The following is a 19004-nucleotide window of genomic DNA, read 5'->3' as shown; positions in this document are numbered from 1 at the left end:
TTGAATTACGAGAAATATGTTTAGGGTATTCAAGGATAGAGCTCCACTCCTTATCTAGAAGATCCTTGTCCATTTTCCATTTGGCCCGCAATGGCAACAGAGGCGAGAGTAGGAGTGTACGCATGCCTCGGTATAACCATCATAATGAATGTTTGCCAGTGCCCATTAAATATAATGAGTGGACTAGCTTGTGTGTTGTGGGTTCAGTCCCGTCCGGAGTCTAATGCCGTTTAACATATCGCACAAGTCTTGCATGCGTTAAGAAAAGTGGGTCTGTGAGTCCCTGTTCATTTAAGAAATCGGCATGGTTGAGCAATGTCCCATCTCCGAACAGTGCGCCTACAGTGGTCACGCCGGCTTGTTCCCATGCGGACAGCCAACGTTGCTTTAGTGTGCCCGTGTGAGTAGGAAGGCCTAGGAGTGTTAGTTTGGGGGCATAAAGAGTACTCAGAGCGGTGTATTTTAAGGCTGATTTCCAGTATGTGAGTGCCACCTTCAGCAGCAGTGGAGCCGATGCTGGAATACACACCTCAGGGCACAGTAATTTATGTAATGTACCCTGGGCTATCATACCGGGTGTTTAGGCTATTTCATGCAGATAGCGGCCAGCCAGCTAGTCCACAGTTTTACCAGTTTGCAGTGCTGTAAATACCAATTCGCTCGCTTTCTAAGTTAACGGCACTCAGTTTACCAATATTGGAAGGATGATGGTCTCAGTTGGTTCTGCAGGGATTCATACCTGTGACTGCAAAGTCCAAAAAGATCTCAGCAGCAGGTACTTTATGTAGTGGGCTACCTTACCAATTTCGAAGAAAGCGTATTTAAAACATAGATCAGCTTTCCTCTTCCCCCACCACTGTACGGATTGGAGTTAAAAAATAATACATTCATTCAAAGAACACAGAGTCTCGGTTAATAGAAATGTGAAAAACTGAGCGCAAAACTGAAGACCACTTCCTATATTTGTGGAGAAGGAAGAGAAGTAATTAGATTTCTGCAACCGTTTCAGCATACCATAAAATTCAATATATCTGTACATCTCAGATTTAAATGGAATAGTGCCATATGGGAAGTTGCACACTTAACAACTTTATAGCTACGGGATGTGGGCAGTACACAACAAATTGATGTCTCAAAGAGCCCCTTGCCTTAGAACGCAGAAAAGGCCACAGCCGAGGTACAGGATAGGGAGCGCAGAGACTTAGTTATGAAATTCCAGGCCACATCAATCCTGGATACACAGACTACCGAATAGTGTGCAACCTTTCTTAACAAGGCATTCTATGTCCTGAGAGGAAAATGAAAAGGTCACCTCTAAATCTCTACATCCTCTTGGTAACAGTTAGTTTAACAAATGATACTTCACACAGCACTTTCCTCTTAATTGTAAGGCTAACAAATACACATAAAGGAGAGGAGCATCTAGTGACATTTAAATAGCTTGGATTAAACACAACATTGACCGTGCATCTCAAGCAAGGGTGAAGTTGGGTTAGCTTCTAACGCACACACGCCTGCGGTCCTAAATATATACAGCTCTTAAACCCTAAAGCGAGAGAAGGAGTGTGTCAAACAGCACTTGTGACTCCGCCATTGGATCAGAAAATTCTCTAACATAATGGAAAATGTAGATGTTGGGTTCAAGTCCAGAAAAAGATAAAAATATAATTATCTTATGGAGTCACCTAGTTGGATTATGTTGTAGATGGCATCCGTTCTGTGTATCATTGCTTGAATTTATATATATATGTTTGTTATAATTTTTTTGCATCTTTATTTTTTGGCTGAATGTTTAATGGAATAACCCCTACTAGAAATGAATAAGGTTTAGTACAAAGTCTCAGCATAATGACCTTTCCAGCAATCATAGGGAATGTAAAAGTTGTACAAATCAGATGGACTTTTGGAATTCCTTCCCACTGACAAACAGTCAACGCTGCATGCCTCCTTCTTCAATAACATTGAAAGAATGATGGTCTGGAGTCTGCCGAATGGTGGTTGGGTGTTCCAGCCTTGTAGTATTTGTGGGGCTAGTTTGATACCCTCCACTGCATTATTTGCATGTGTTTTAAGCGACAATGAGCACCTTAAATAAAGTCAGAGGATGGCTGTGATGATTATTTGTAACGACTAGTGTAACAAATTCTTTACCCCTATGGATTCCCCGAGAGACTATTCAGCAAGCTCAAAAGCGACTGCTGCAATTTGTGTGGCCTAATTCCACACCCCGCATATTAAAGGTAACACTATATAAGACAACGTTGGATGGGGGACTGGGGTTTCCCAATGTAAAATATCATGTTCACGCCTCCCAATTATTATAATCAGCCTTGGTCCGGCACAACCCTGCCTTTACTAAGCCCTGGGTGCTTTTGGAGCGGGGCTTCTACGTCATTTCTCTACAGCATATTACGTCGATGAGGCCCAGTGACCGCTTTTCACTGCCACAAACACCCTTATATGCTATTGTGAGCCTTCTGAGGCGTTCGGGCAGAGTCAACCGTAGTCAGGCAGCCACTACATAACCTTTACCGCTTTCCCCAATTGTGCATTATCCGGAATGTGTGTCAGGCGCTCTTGACACTAGTTTTGCGGACTTGTAAGAGGGACTGTCTCCATTGTTGGGGGATTATTACCAAGATGGGAGCACCTTGGACTGGCAGTCTTTCAGGCAACCCTTTCATCTGACTTCTAAGGACGAGTTCCACCTCAACCAACTACTACAATGGGCAAACACACCCTCCGTAAAAGCTAAAGGCAGTAGAGGCAAAACATCCCTGGAACACCACTTTGCACAAGGGTCCAATAGGAAAGGTATTACTCGCCTCCATTTAGCCCTATGCACAATTTTCCAGCCCCGACGACATCCTTACCATTCCCACTGGGAACAGAATTTAGATATCACTATTGCTGATGACATGTGGCAGTTGCTGTGGGCATGCCCGGCCCAGACCTCCATTTCCCCACAACATAAGGCCAATTCTTATAAACATCTCACAAGACGATACTTCACCCGGTTCAATTGCATGCCACGGAGGGCATTCCTGATCACTGCTGGAGAGGTTGTGACTCTGGGGGTACATATTTACACCTGTGGTGGGAATGCACACAAGTTAAGCGTTTCTGGGCGGAGGTACTTCTTTTGAAGATTTGTTCAGTGTGCCTGCCAGTGGACCCCCTAGTACTTTTATTAGGGGAGGCGGGGGAAGATTCTGCCGACCCATACACAACCCCTCGGGCAAGTTGCTTACCTTTTTCCTTCTGACAGTAAGGTTAACTATAGCCTATACCTGGAAGGACCCCATTCCACCTCGCCTGCGTCTGTGGGGGACTAAGATATGACATATCTACGCTATGGGACGGCTGACTACAGTGGTTACAGGCATGATGTATACACATGAACGTACTTCGCTGCACTTTCGGACTTACGTTAAGAGGGATAGGGCATTAATGAACCCAACCTCCGCTGTGCCTACTATTCTCCAACCAGCATCGGGGTCTCTCGTCATCCGATAGCGAATTGAAGAGGGAGGGCAATGAGTTGTTGCGATAGGCTCTGGCACCCCTGTCACTGTGTAATGATGAGCTACTTGCTTAATGGTGTTGCTTATGGAAGAGTCAGTTTAAATAATGCATTGCCCTGAATGCTAATATGATGCTGTCGCACCCTCTAGCTTATATCCTTTCCTTAAACCCCTGGTGCTGCGATCACCCTGGATTTACTACCCCCCACCCCCCGCTCTTCCTTTCTCCTCCCTTATTTGCATTTTTCTTTTCTCTCTTTATTGTTCAAAACTTTACAAATTAAGATTTTAAAAAAAGAAAGATATAACTGGTTATATGGTGCATGACAGGCCAAGCAAACCAAAAGAACACAGATCCAACTGTCCTCTACCAATCCAAGTGATACTGCAGTAAAAATACCACTTGCGGGAAACCATAACGACCAAGAGAATTCCATGGACAAAATTGGAGATTGTGTGTAGACTGACACTGATGTAGAACTCAAATGCGGGATTGCCACACATTTTCTCTCTTGGACTGCTAGCCATTTTACGTTTTATTTAAAAAAACATACATCATTTGGAAATAAATAATAAATGCTTGCGCTAAGCAATGAGAACAGTTAAAGATGTTTATTTTTTTTTGCATAGCATAAAGACAAGTTTGCAGCAAGTGGCTGGCTAGGTCACGTTGATAGACCTGACCTACCTTAAACTTTACTGTTCACTACAGGTCCTACCCAAACCTTCAAGGAGGTAAACACAATTCTCAGCCATAGTGAAGTCCCAAAAGAAGTGCTGTTCATTGTTCCTTGAGACTCTAAGCCTGTCTGAATTTAGAACACAGACTTTTAAGCTCCAGGCCAAATGATATCAATTTAAAAGCTTTGATCTACTGGTTCTGCCTTGTCCCAATTTCGTGCAACCACTTTAGGCAGAAAACAATTTCCTGCTTCTTTTGTTTCATAACATCATTTGATGTTGGGTCCCTATAACTTTATTATAAGTTGGACCCACTTTGGATTCTTGATTCGACTTGGTGACACCTGTCAGTGCAGCTTCTCCTCTTGCATGTTCATAGCTTCTCCTCTTGCATGTTCATAGCTTCTCCTCTTGCATGTTCATAGCTTCTCCTCTTGCATGTTTATAGCTTCTCCTCTTGCATGTTCATAGCTTCTGGTGCCCATGTAGATGACACGGTTCTCAGATCATTGCCTCAACCCCTCGAAGTGAGACCGTTACTAATAAGATTAGATGTCGTAGAGTCTCTTAAGATTCAGTCATGTTAGTTTATGATTAAAAATTACTTTTCTGTTAGCATCATCTCTTCAGTAATCAATCTGTTCTGTTAATCATGCTAATTATTTTGCTCTTGGGGTTAGCTTTTCATTTCCTCTTCCAAACTTCTCTAAAAGTGGCAACACTGACTTTCCCATTGGCCCAAACTGCACCGTGTTATGGTGCTTAGTAGAGGAAGTTGACCTAAAACTGGGACAAAACATTACCAGATTTTCACGGTATCCACATAAAATACATGTAAATGAAATGACTGTAAATAAGAATGTTTTATGTGGTCAGTGGTTAACCCAAACCTTTATAATCTTTGGTAGTTAAACAGCAGACTCATAAATATCCCACTTTACCTAGTTTAATGGTGGTCAGGATGCTTGCCATCTCTGGGATTCACTCTCGGGCATTGCCATCTCCTGAGCAATAAACAAGGGAGTTGACCCTCCTTGCCAGTGTAACCTGTCCCCTAAAGTGAGTGTAAAAAGTGATTGGCACTTGCATCTCTTTTTCTGACCTCAATATATCCGTTACGGGCAGGGCACTTTCCATGGCCCTGAAAAACATGAGACTCAGGATGCCTGGCATTGAAAGAAGTAGCATAAATTCTTATGCAAACTGTCCTAATCTGTATTATTGAAGCAGAAATGCAGCACTATCCTGTCTTTGTGTTAATCTGTGCTTCGCTTTAACTTAGGTTTCTTTTCATCTATGTTGTTTATTTATACTCTGTGGAAACGTCTGCTCTGTACAAGGGCAATTGAACAAGATGGTAGAAAAGCAGATCCGTAGATGGTGCAGAATGCGAAGCGAGGCTGAACGTCTGGCACTTTCAGTGCAGACACTCTCCGGTTGATGCTTAGCTTGACTCAAAAACATTGTTTCAAAGAAAAGCACCCTGAGAAGGAATTTTGAGCTAACCACAAGTTGGCAGAAGTATGCAGAGCATGTAAATCTATAAAGGATTCACTCAGTAAAATTGAAAGGTTCCTCCAAGCACAGCAACAGATTGTGTGATGTTGTAATGCACTGTGTGCCTCCTCTAGGGTTCATCAGTTTTTTTTTTAGATTGAGCGAAAAGGTAATACACATTCCGGCTCCTATAGACGGAGCAGCTGTCCCTTAATTTGCTCAGTATGTTAGTGCTCCTTGATTATTCAAAAGAGATTATGTAGCTCTGTACAAGTACAATAAAAATGGAAATATGGCACCGGAAGGCCTTAAGGCGCAGCAGGGAGCTGCAGTACCAGAACATGCAAGAGGGCCCTGTGTATAGAAAGCAGGCCGCAGTAAGGCCAACAGATACATGTGAGGGTGGGACTGCGATTTCCACGGCTTGGGTAAGGGTGTTTCTAGGCTGGACCTTTCCATTTGTCTGATTACTGCTGCAGGACGGCTGAGTGACAGCCGGAGGAAAGATCTCCCGTCCATTGTGCCCATGTTGTGGATGCTCCAGATTGGAGGCAGCCCTAGTGCTACCTGCTCTGAGAAGCAGAGGGGAAGAGGGAGAGCCTCTCTAGCACAAACATCTCACACACAACCATTCTGTTTTGCGTTTTCCTTCCATTGGATTTTATGAGAAAATGAAACTATGTTCCTTTCAACTCTGTTTACTCGTCGATGACAGTGTTGTGCGCATGCAGTGGTGTTCTTGTGGCCTACAGTGATATTACAAATGCATGCACATAATGTTGTGTCTTTTTACAGTTTTGCATGCACTCGCAACCCCCCCCCACAATATTCCTCTTAAAAACCCTGCATGGAAACTGGCTTTGCCTTAAACTTTCCGATTGAAGACACTCCTTTTTATTTTGAATGACTCTCTTCCATGCTCTGCATGCCTCCGCTACAAACTGCCCACACGTCATGTCAAAGATTACAACCTCTGCTTTAAACGTCATACCCCTGCAACATACCTATACCTAAGCTACTGTAGCGCTTCTATTATTATCTCCAACCAATGTGTGAATTCACATACCCCCCTCTCCCACTAATGGTCACGCCTAACTCCTAGTAATTTATTCTACCACATAGAACTTGGAGTAAATGAATGGCATGGCGTCCTTATGAGTGCAAGACTAATCTTGATTACTACCATCCCGGAGGTCCAGAGCAGCGTGCGTCCCAGTGTAAAGCCCCACAACACCTTGTCAGTGGTAGTAAGTGTTATGTAAAAGAAATTGCAATGCAATATAGAACCCAGACTAATGCTAGTCCTATAACACTCAGTGGTTGGGCAGTCAAATGTAGTTCACACAAGCTGCATAATGATTCTCTTTTACTGCTCGACACTCTTACACTCACATAAGACAAAACTGCTAAGTGTCATGTCCATCACCCAGCACTGTAGCAGTTCCCGGCAAATTAACCACCTATCACTAACTGAGCAGGCATGGAATAACTGAAGAGATCTGACACAGGTCGCTGGCTAACAGATTTCTATTTAGTCCACCACTGCAGGTCCCAAAAAAAGCTTAATTTGCTTCTTGACATCTCAGAGTGACAATCCGATATGGGATAATATTAACAAAGAGCCCCCCAGCACATCTCTCCACCGTTTCTCCCGATGTTAGCTCAGAACTTCGAATTCAAACAAATCTCTCTCGATGGACCCAGTGCAGTAACTAGCTAAATGTACTAATAACAGTAGAGAACATACCAAATACCATAAAGGGACCTTTAGAGCTACTCAAAGCTGCCAGCTTACTGAAAACCATAAACTCCGCACCTGTCTCTCACACTTCTTTATCCATCACACTGCTACGCGCTGGATTCTACAGCACGATAACTACACCTCGGTGGTCTTCACCCATGACATGGAAACACTTCCCACATAGGATTAAAACAAAGAAAACACACTTAAAATCACAAATCCAAAATGGTGTCGCGTAGTACTTATGTAGGCAATTTCTGCAGCGCTCCCCATAGGGGTAGATATCGCTATATAAATGTTGCAATACAATATTATGAGGGTGTCTGTGAAATTTTTGTTCTAGTTCATTGATGGATTACATCAGTTTGCATGTAGTCATTCCTGTCTCTTCCTTTATTTCATTAATTCAAGAAGTTCTGATGGAACTTTTTACTTGATTGCCTTTGAGGCAACATGTTGATTATGGAGTTGTCTTTGTGCCCCCTGTTGGCAGTCCTATTGATGTCTGTGGTCAATGCCCAGCTTGTAGAAGTCCTCAATCAGAGTAATTTACTAATTGTGAAGTGTTTACAATGTTAACACCTACTTCTCACTGTGCCCATCATGTGGGGTTCTTCTGCTTGTTTGTACTTGTGTTCCCTGCAGGGAGGGGCCTAGTTGTGATTGCATTTCATTAACAAGGTGGGTTGGTCTAGTGTAGTTGGCCCAAGGTGAGACTCCCAGTATTGGCCGCTGGACGTCTGGCTTGTGTCAGCTCGTTTGCTTTGTGACGCAGTATGCGCTTGCATTGTAAAGAGCAGGGGCCTCTGTTCCCGGCTAGTGACCGCCCCTAGGCATATATCTCAAGTGAATTCTGCGCAGGCATGGTTTACCAATGTATCCCAGCCTGCTGACTAATGTCGATCGCCCTGTTTGTTTCAGTCTTCTTCCTGGCTCATACCAGTTACCAAAACTAGTGAGGCCAATGAGTTGGGAGTGTGTGGGAGGGGCACAGTGTCCGTCACACTGTATGCGGACATCTAATGCCCCAGGGCTGCGCTGCCACTTATCTTCATACTGAATGGATCCTATGTGGGCTGCCTGGAGACTCGGAAATGGCCTACCTCTTTTCCTCTGGATGTGTCACACTCTGTTTCGCCGTATTCTGAGATTGCCATCCCTCTCCTGTGTCAGCATTACATGGTATGTTGTCCACTTCGCCTGGAGTCGAACCCAGGGTTAGGTTATGGCCCACAGGTCATGGTGGTCCATTAACTGGCAGTGTTCAATCCAATCTCTGCTGCTTAATCTTGGTTGGCCTTCCTTTTTTAGGGTAACTCGAACAGCGTAGAAATCCAAAATGGCAGCTACTGCTTCAGTCCAGCCCACGTTGCTCGGCTGGTCTTCAATTTGTTGCAGTCAGGATGCATGCCAGATCATTGTGCTCTCACCTGGCCTGTCTTGATGTCCCTCCTCAACTTTCAGCGAGGGCTGGAGCTCTACAGGGCACTGACATATTCTTATTTTGGTGGGACAGGAGCGAAGCTCTGAGAATTTATACCCACCCCGTGTTACTCTCAGTCCATACCCCATAAAAAGACTATTTTAACTCAAAACGGAAATCTTCATAAGTGACATCTTGGACTCAAGCTGTTCCCTTTGAGCATCACAGCCCTTCTGTCAGAAGGACAATCAGCCAAAACCTTCCCACCTAGCAGAGCACAAAGATCATATTCAGATATTACAGGAAAAGCAGCAGTATCCAACCAACAGCCTTCCTGGATTTGACAGGAACCAACAATCTCAGTGGAGGAAATGTTTGTGGTGAAAACAAAAAGGATGCCACACAAAGTTCTGTGTGAAAGGGGAACACACAGCTGATTTGCATACAAGGGAAATCAAACATTTGAATAAAGCTGTGGAATTTACATAGAGACCAAAAGCGGCGAATTTTTTTTAACAGATGTTACTCAAGGTGAGGCTGTATCTCACTGTATTTTGAATGGAGTAACATCTCTTTATTTTCAGTGCCCATAGAATTTAGAAATATTTGATGAAACAAACAATTGAAAACGTCAACATGAAGAGCCTAGCCTCATACCTCTTGAAATCTGCATACATTTTAATTCACTAAGAATTTATCAAAGATGGCCATCACGCTGAGTCTGCTACAGCAGTTAAAATAGGCTGCTCATAAAACATAGCTAAACTAAACCTTAACGTGGAGTGGAGAATTATCAATAAAAGCATGTTCCAATAAATGAATCCAGTCTGAAACTTTGCTAGGGACTACGCTCTTCTCACTCTAATGAAGTCATAGAAAATCCACTTGTTTGATCATCTAACTATTTTCCTTTCCTTGTCTGCAAATTGAAAAGAATTTTGTTTTGAACCCCGTGCTGGACAAGGCCGGCATAAAAATTAAAAAACAAAATCTTAACGTCTTGTAAGAAGACACTATACATTGCTACATCGTTCATAAGACATAACCTAGTTATGGTCAGCGTAGTGGTTAAGCAGACATTGATTGGCTTTTATATTTCAAAAGTGGGAAATGAATATTATGGAAAGTTAAGAGTAAAACGTGTGAATCAGGAATACACAGGGATTTGATAGTTATAGAGTTAATACTGTTGTGAGTTTATCTTGTGTTGAATGAGTGATCGTAGAGGATGACTGACTATTTTGTGTGACAAGGTGTAGAGTTTGAAGTTCTGTCTCTTGGCATAGATTTATGGAGTTCTCTTTTGACATGTTACCACCCAGGGCTTGAAGTAATCTCTGGTGTATGAACTCCTCTTACCTGCACCTTTGGTCACAAGCACTTTTGGTTTGCTGCGGGCGCCGTCCCCTTTCATTGTGTAGGCAGCTACAGTGATGGAGTAGGTGGTTTCGGGCTGCAACCCAGAGATGACCATTTCCTGATTATAAGAGAAAGAACAGCCAGTGACTCCGGAGTAGTTTTGACGTGACTAACAAACTTATGGACAAGTGCCACACTGACTAAGGCAGCACTGGCACATCCTAAAGGTGGTGCCACCACAACAAAACTGGTCGGCTTGCCCTAATAATTTTAAAAGACATTTTTGTTGTTGTGGGCAACAAGATTGTCACACACTAGGCCTCTTACGCAGGCATACGTCATAGGTACACTGCAAATGTGATATGTATACATGCATTGACACACATGCTGCAGACTCTAGAATCCTTCAAGTGAACCTTTGAGGGGCTTTAAGACTTACCTACAGACTTCTTACAGATACAAGCTGATCTAACAAGATGGATATCTCTTGTACACACCTCCGGCTTCTTGTAAGCCCTACAGGTCTCTAGAGGTTGCAAGGATCTTCTGAAGACTGTGCATCTCTTGAAGAAAACATGGATCTATGGTAGCCCACTAGGTCTCACGAAGTACCTTTGGGATTTCCTTATTACAAGTATCATGGCTGTCCATCCATTATTATTTTGAAGACTTACAATATAACTGGTAGGAGCCATGGACATTTTAAAAATATTAGGGATCACATCCACGCACCATGAAAAAACACACACACACACAAACACAGGATCACTTGGGGTAGCATAACTTTCTTGCAAACTTACGTGCAACATGCATGTTAACACATGCTCTAAACCCATGCATCTTCTGGAAACACGCTATGGTTACATTGTTCCAAAGTGTGTCAGTACTGCTTATACATGGTCAGGAGGTGAGGAATCAAAGGTGTTGTTTTGGACAGACCCTTTTTCAAGCATCCCACAAAGCTTTATAAATACATCATGTCCACACTAGTAAGAGTATATTCCAAGGCTGGCTAGGGCGTATCCCTTTTTATTTAAATAACTAGCTTCACCCCTGCGTAAATTGGGCAAAACCAAAGGTTTCAGTGTGAGCTGTACGTGTATGACTGGTTGACACAGCAATTTTAACCCTGCATTTGCACAGTTAGCTACAGAAAGATACAAACGAATCAGGACATCGATGCTAATAGATCTTCAAAGGATTGTCAGAGACAACTCTTGGACAGTGATACACACCCGGAAGCAGGGCATGGACATAAATCCATCATACACATAAAGCAATTAGATCCGGTATGTGTCCATACAGAGGAGGTATGAGCTGGATATTGCTCGCCGAGATCCGGTAAGCCCATACTCCCAAAGCCCTGGCAGGGAAAAAGCTCACAGTGACCAGCCATTGTCTGAGATGGGTAGAGATATTGGTATGTTGACAGTGACCAAATATGGACAGACTTTTAATGATTAAAAAACCACAATGGACATGGTCACTGCTTTTAAGAGAGCCAGCTTATGGAGAGTAAGCATGGACGGCGATACAACAAGCAGAGACCCACCCAATTTGGGTAGCGATATACGCCTAGAGGTCCACCAAAGGTAGGAATATAGAACGTAAGAGTTAGACGTGAGCATGGATATGAGGCTTGAAAACTGAACTTGGTCAGGGATGAAATCAAGAAAGGCTGATTACAAATATGGAGAACACCCTTACACTCTAGAAATAGACAGGCAGGGTTGCAATTCAGCAGCCATTTTCGAGTTTCCTAACCAAACTTTGCACTGCTCAGTGTGATGACAGATTTGGAAAGCACTGGATTTCAGAATTCCATAGTTACTGATGAATCTGTAGCGTACGTTTGTACTGTGGTTTTGATCAACAGCTTCTCAAGCGCATGTCGGACTTGGAACAAAGGTAATTTCAGAGTTTTACCTAAACCACACATGTGAACTGTTACCAATTGTTCCAAAATCACACATTCAAAACCTGCTTATCTCAGAGGGTCAGCAAAAACTTGGGAAATCTCTGGAGCCATTCTGGGGAAGGGGGCGGGGGGGTGGGTCAAAGGTTCTTAACATGAGGTGTTCACCACAGTTTTAACTTAGCTGCTCAAATCAAGTCTACCAAACAATGCACCCATGCCCGGGACATTAAGAATAAACACATCAATCCAAAACACGCCATGCACTGTACACAGCAAACTGGATAACTTGAGGCATGAGACACATGCTTCCAAGGGGGGCTCTGGGATTTCTGAACAAAACTAGGACAAGATTGAGACAGGGATGGGAAAAGGAGCAGGTGAGAGGTTTTTGTAGCATTCAGCATGTTACTTACATATTCTGTTGTATCATCCGTTTCCCACTGTGAGGAAACATGCGGAAAGCAGAGAAGTGAAAGGAAAGAAGAGAAAAAGAGGCAGCATGAGGGAAAGGAGTCTGGTAACTTCCAAAGGGGTCACTGAACAGAAGAGTAGTGGACAGAAAATGTGGAATGGATGGACTGTCTACACCCCAAATCTGCGGCCTCCCAATTAGCCGACTAGTGAGAATGCATATAAACATTTTATGGGGAAGTATGGAGAAGTGCAAAACTGTTATCTGCATTAATTCCATCTCACCGATCCCTAGATAGTTCACCTCTACCGTTTGGATCAACAAACTCACCTGGGCATCTGCCAGCATCACATCTTTGATCTGGGGCAGCCCCTTGGCTTCTCCATTCTCCATCCTGACATAGTGCACTTGGTAGCCGCGGATCTGTCCATGTTGGCGATTCTGGATGGGCGAGCGCCAGAATACTACAATGGCGGTGGAGTTCAGAACTTCCACCTCCACCTTCCTGGGTGGGGCACTGGGTACTGGATAAAGAGGAACAATAGGTATTATTGACAAACTGCACATCTGTGCTCCCCAGCAATCCCCTCTTTGATATACAAGACAAATGGGAGACTTAAGCACGGCCATCCTCGCAAACCAGGAAAGATAGTTTGGATGAGCACTAATCCAGTTTGAGCGGATAGGAACCAGTTTAATTAGAATTAACATAAAACAAATTACTATGGATATGAACCAACTCAATTGCAAAAGAGGTTAACTCATCCCTAAAAAGCAAAAGAAACAATCTTATTACAGTGTTTAGGAACCAATCCAATCGTGCACGGGAACTAACCTAGTAAAAACTGATGGGAATCCAGCCAGTAAATCAATAGGCACCTATCTAATTACAATAGATGGGGCATAACCAATTGTAATAGATGAGAAATGATCATGTTACAATGGACCGGGTCCAAGCCAGTGACGAGAACCAATCCAGTGCTAATGGAGTGGAAGCAATGCTGTGACACTGGACGTGAACTAATCACATTTCCCCGTGCGAGAACCAATTGAGCTACAGTGGGTCATAACAAACGCAGTTACAGTGAATCAAGACCAATCCAATGGATTAAATTCAGCTATAATGAATAAAAACCAACCCACATTCAAAATAAGGGAACAAACCCAAATACAATCTAAGGCTTCAAGCTAGTTTACAATGGACGGGAACCAATCAAATACCAATGCATGAGCACCAATCAGACGACAACGGATGCAATCCACTGCACCATGATTTAATAGGCATCGATTAAATTATAATGGAAGGGGCCACTGTAGGTGAATGGATGATACACAACTTGTGTACAATTGAAGAGAACAAATCCAGAGAAAAGATATAGGAATGATTACAGTTGCAGTGGACAAGAACCAATCCTCTTGCAGTGTGTGAGAACCAATCTAGTTACGCGGTGTGTGTTAGTGGGCAATATAACCTTATTCAACTTATTAATCAACAGATAATAACCACCCACTTACAGTGACTAAGAACCCATTCACTGACAATACTCGGAAGCCAATCCAGTGACAGCAGATGAGAACGAATACATTCACAACTGACAGGCACCAATCACAATGGATCAAACCAAACCAGTGACAACTGACATGAGTATAACCATAAAACAATGGATGGTAGCAGACCACATTACTTTAATAAAAAACATTCTGTCAAAATTGATGAGAAGCAATCTGGTAACCTTAAACCAGTGGCAATGGAAGGAACTTTAGCAGCACTCCTGGCTCTGGCCAGCATCCTCCTTGTAAAGTCATTGGCACTCTGTCTGCAGAGGCTACGACCATTTGTAACATCATCAATCAGTAGGTAGAACATTAAGAGTCTAAATCTGACACCTACATATTACATGCTACTTTAGTAGCGTTGACTAGGAGAAGACATTATTAAGGTACTACATGGCTGTGCCTCTTTCAGTGGCTCACAGTCCAATTGGGTACTAAAGCTATATGTGTTAATATAAAATGACTATATGGTTGCGACTGGCCCAGGACACATGGTACTTCAGCAGTACACGTCTAGATAAGAGTGTTTTCCTCTCAATGGTCTGGATAGCTTTACTGCTAGAAATCGCTTCTGCGTTTCACTTTGGGCAGTGCCCGCCTTTCCACCTTGTGTGTGTGCGGCTGCAGCTACAGGTGCACTGTCATCCTACACCAGCAGCTACTGCAGTAAAGCTAAACTGGGTTTGCTTTCTGGCACAAGTGAATTGAGCCCCTTCAGTGATGCTCCCAGTTACAGCATCCTGGTTGGAGCACTGCAAGGAGGCGTGTCTAGGATTTACGGCCCAGATATAATTCGGCAACAGTCTCCAAGTGTTGGAGACTGAGAAAACGAGGGCTTCCACTTGAACCGTTTCCACTTACAGATATAGAGTTCATCTTTCTTTAAAACATGTCCATTCTTGAAACTTACACCATCAAATAACAAAAGAGCCCGTCCGTGCTTAGTAAACTAACCATCCAGAAGGCAGAGAAATCCCCCACATAAGCCCCCTCCCACTCCTATTTCCGTGCATCATTTAGAACACATCAACAAGAGCTCCCGTGGAATTCTTAGGTCGCGGCATGCCCCATTGCACAGCAGCACACGAGGAACCCTATGATGAAGCATGCCACTAAGGGGTAACCCTGGTGGGTGAGGGTTATATAAGAAAACCTAGTGTTTTTTCTGCCTTGTAGAGTGTTCATTTACTAAGCACGGATGGGCTTTTTTTAAAATAATTTTATAGTGTAAGTCAGTAGGAGGACCTCTAGGATATTCCTCTTATCTCCCCTTTTATGGCGAGATGATTCTTGAATTCTTGAAACTTGACACTGAACGATAGATCTATCTGTTTTGAGTGAGAGAGCACTGCTTGTTTCACCACTGCTAACCAAGGGGCATTTGGAGAATGGCATAAAGTGATCAGAGGTGGTTTACACCCATAGGCTAGTGCCTTATTGGGCTATGTGAATCTGGGCTATGAAAACCTGCAACCATGATGGAACAGGCAAAGTGTGAAATGTACAAATCCAAGGTCCACAATATAATGGAAGACCAGAAAGAGTCTGATAAAACCAGGCAGCACACCCGCTAGACAATAATGCTCAGCTGCTGGAGTAGGGTCATAACATGTTTTTGCATTAAGCATTATTCTATTAACTTAGACATCTTTTTTCCAACTGTGAGTTTTTCTCCCAAGCAGACATGGAGCTTTGGGCATGCAATGGGAGGGGGGGGGGGGGTCAATTCACCCTAACAGGACAGAAAGAAAGTGGTTGGTGGATAGTCCACTGATAGCCAACCCCAAAAGCATCCCACTTGTGTCACTACACTTCCTGCAACATTGAATAAGAAATGCAACTCTGAAACCTGCATCCCTTCCAGTGGGTTAACCTCGCCATAGAGAAATTGGGGTAAGAGAGGTGTCAGTTTATCATTATCCAGTTATGGCAAAATAAACCAATAGTTCTGGGGTTTGGTTAGAATAAACTAAAATGGAAATTACCATCTTCATCGGTGCGGATGATGATGGGCAGACTTTCGGGCCCTGGTCCCACCTCCGTGTGCGCAGCCACAGTGATCCGGTAGTCAGTCCACTTCTCCAGCGATTCCAGCAGCACTTGGTGAGTGTCCGGTGAGATTTGGGCCACCTCCTTAGGCTCGGTGTCCTCTGCTTCCAGCGCTCTGTAGTGTACGCTATATCCCGCCAGGTCCCCGTTTTGGCTGGCAACCGGTGGTGGGCGCCAACTTACCAGAATTGCGGTGGACCTGGTGCTGACACACTTTACATCCTGAGGGGGTGCGGACGGCTCTGTTAAGGGAATAGTTCAGAGGGAGTGGGGAGAAGGGGAAAAAAACAAAAGATGGGAAAGATAAAAAAAGAAAAGAAAAGATAACAAAAACTCAAAATAAAATAAAAACATACAAAGGAATTCGGTTTAGGAAGGAGAATAACTTAAGTCTAAAACGTAAAACTGAAATTAAATCGAAGAGACGGAACATAAATTTTGAAAATCATAATAAAAAAAGACAATCACAGCTTGGCCTTGCAGGAACAATGTTAGGGAAAATGTATCCAATGGAGCTCCTAACAGTTTAGTTACACACCTCCTCCCCTTCTCCAATGGTAGTCCCCTGCAAGTGACTTCCCTTCAGCTACAATTTATCTGCCACGCTTACTTAAAGAGTAATTCACTTTCTACCCTTGCTCTCTCTTTAGAGGGAATGTAACCAACCCTAGAGAGGATATTTTCGCTTAGTGGGTTATTAATGAGTTTCACTTTCGATTAGAGCCAGCTAGATTCCCACCCTGTCCTTAATGGAATCTCTTTTTAGCCCAACTTTATGTTGAACACTATCCTTCCATCAATGGTTTAACCTTTTAACAGGTAATTAGCTAAAGTTAAATCTTACCTTACCGAGTCAAACAGGCTCAATGGTCAGGAGTTTTACCCCTTGGCCAAGGGGAAGGTTAACCCTTTCTTCTCTTAGCCAGGGTTAAATACCTCATCAGGACTCCCTTAATATAGCATTGTAGCCTGCTTCCAAGAACTATTCGGGTGAAAAGGACAGAGTTTTTAATGACTGGCATAGCCCAAGGCAGAATGCCTCTAATGTGACGAGAACATTACACCACTTAGGGTAGAATATTCCCAATTAGAACTGGAGAAATACAAGTGGGGTGTTGAAACAGAAGGGCTATACTAGTCATTTTCCCTTAGGCACTCCATGGTCTTCAGTGAAGCGTCAATCTAATAGACTTTTGCCAAAAGCCTTGGCCACCTGCTAGTTTGCTGAAGTCTCAAGCTGCCCAATGTTAATTTCATCCCACAAAGTCCTACGTAAACCCCAAGCCATGTGTGGTATCAATGATTCACCATTGTACCGAATGGCCTTAAGTACAGTTTGTGTGCCAAGTAGAGAGATAAACCTCTAAACCAAAAAACTCTTTAGGGATTAGGTAAAATGTAAATTCTTAACTCCCGAAGCACAGTTACCAGATAGATACTGAGTGGCATATTGTGAACCCCACCAATTGGGATGTTAATCCCACACCCCACCTTCAAGTAGACATACACCAAATATATGACTGATACAGCTCAGACTGAAGGCTGTTACTCAAGGCACATTACTACTAGGCAGATAAAGCCCAGGCTGCAACCTGCTACCCCATTATGTAACTCCTGGACAAATTAAGTACAGCTTTGTGACACTACTTGCCTCCCACATCCCAAACGCAATATATGCACTGTGCACTAGAATACCTCTGTTGGGATCAATATCTATCTGCGTTCACAAATAAAGGAGGCCTTACAAATGGATCAACACACCTCTATTAAAATCAGTGCATACATATTCTAAAGAAAAGTTACATATAGCTTCCCTTCTTTTTTCAAGAGTATGGTTCCTCCAAAATGTCAGATACCATAGTTTCCTTTCAAAGAATGTTCAACATCCCATGTGGCACTAGTTGTCATGCAACACTGACCTTTCATCATCCCTCCACCAATCCTACCAAGGCATCGCCCTACCCTGCAGGTTCATATCAAGGGTGCTTTTGTCCATGCTCACTACTGAAGTCGTCACTTCACCGCTAACCCCTCCCTAAAAGTCCTTCCCCCACAAAGGTACTCAAGTACAGGAAGACGGGGACTCGCAGAGAACAACAACATGAAACTAGTTTAGCAAAATGATCATACGTTATGGAGAGGTGAACCCCTCCACAAGCCAAATCCATGATCGCCACTTCCCAAGCACCTTTGCCTTCTAACACATCTCTCAGGGCTCTTGTCCACTCCTCCCCTTTCAACCAGTTTCTTTCTTCACTGCCCTGCTGACTCCAGTCTTTTCTCACCCTTTGGCACTTCACCCCACGACCCTTCTAAAGTACAACAATGATACTAGTACCAACCCTGCCTACCGTTCGTAAATACTGCCTACAACATTTGCCTACTTACCAAACCATTTGCTAATTTTTCTACTCTTTTACTGACTCCTGCCTACGCCTCGCCCAAGTTTTCACTTCTCACCCTACCCCATTCTATGTAAATCCAGTTCCTTTTGCGAAAGAAGCTGCCACACAGTTGGCCGTCCCCTTTAAATCAACAGACAAAACTGAGACTAAATGAACTAGAACAGAAAGGGGTTTAAAGAAAGTAATTAGGGGAGAAATTCAAAAAAATTAAGAACCGAAAAGAAAGAAAAAGGAAAAACGACATTGTTGTCCCCTTGGTGACCCCGCCTTTTACCTACCTTCAACATAATCAATACTCTTACCCACCAGCTAGAGAAAGGAAGGTTAGAGGTCAGATCCAGCTCTTGGGGGGCTGGCACATGAGTATTTAGAAAGGTGTGGCATGCCAGGAATCGACTTGGTTCACCAGCCCCATTAGGGGAATTGGAGTACGAAGTGCAA

The 19004-nt window shown here is 43.4% G+C and overlaps 1 protein-coding gene across 7 annotated transcripts in view; it reads right to left on the bottom strand.

Moving 5' to 3' along the window:
- The window catches only part of PTPRS (protein tyrosine phosphatase receptor type S), a 455981-nt gene that overhangs the window by 89495 nt on the left and 347482 nt on the right, over nucleotides 1–19004 (bottom strand). For 4 of the 7 annotated variants that reach the window (XM_085637322.1, XM_085637321.1, XM_085637326.1 and 1 more), the window contains exons 11-14: nucleotides 16095–16400; nucleotides 12886–13079; nucleotides 12557–12583; nucleotides 10226–10343 (exon numbers count right to left, since the gene is read on the bottom strand). The exons of 1 other annotated variant lie outside the window; for it this stretch is intronic. In XM_085637322.1, coding sequence (XP_085493448.1) covers nucleotides 10226–10343; nucleotides 12557–12583; nucleotides 12886–13079; nucleotides 16095–16400 — 645 coding nt within the window. The remainder of the gene's footprint in view (nucleotides 1–10225; nucleotides 10344–12556; nucleotides 12584–12885; nucleotides 13080–16094; nucleotides 16401–19004) is intronic. 2 more of the 7 variants (XM_085637325.1, XM_085637327.1) reach the window with 1 other exon arrangement.

The sequence above is a fragment of the Triturus cristatus genome, chromosome 12, assembly GCF_964204655.1.
Source record: "Triturus cristatus chromosome 12, aTriCri1.1, whole genome shotgun sequence".
Taxonomy (NCBI): domain Eukaryota; kingdom Metazoa; phylum Chordata; class Amphibia; order Caudata; family Salamandridae; genus Triturus; species Triturus cristatus.
The sequence above is the reverse complement of the archived record's forward strand: the minus strand, read 5'-3'. Positions and strand labels throughout refer to the sequence as shown.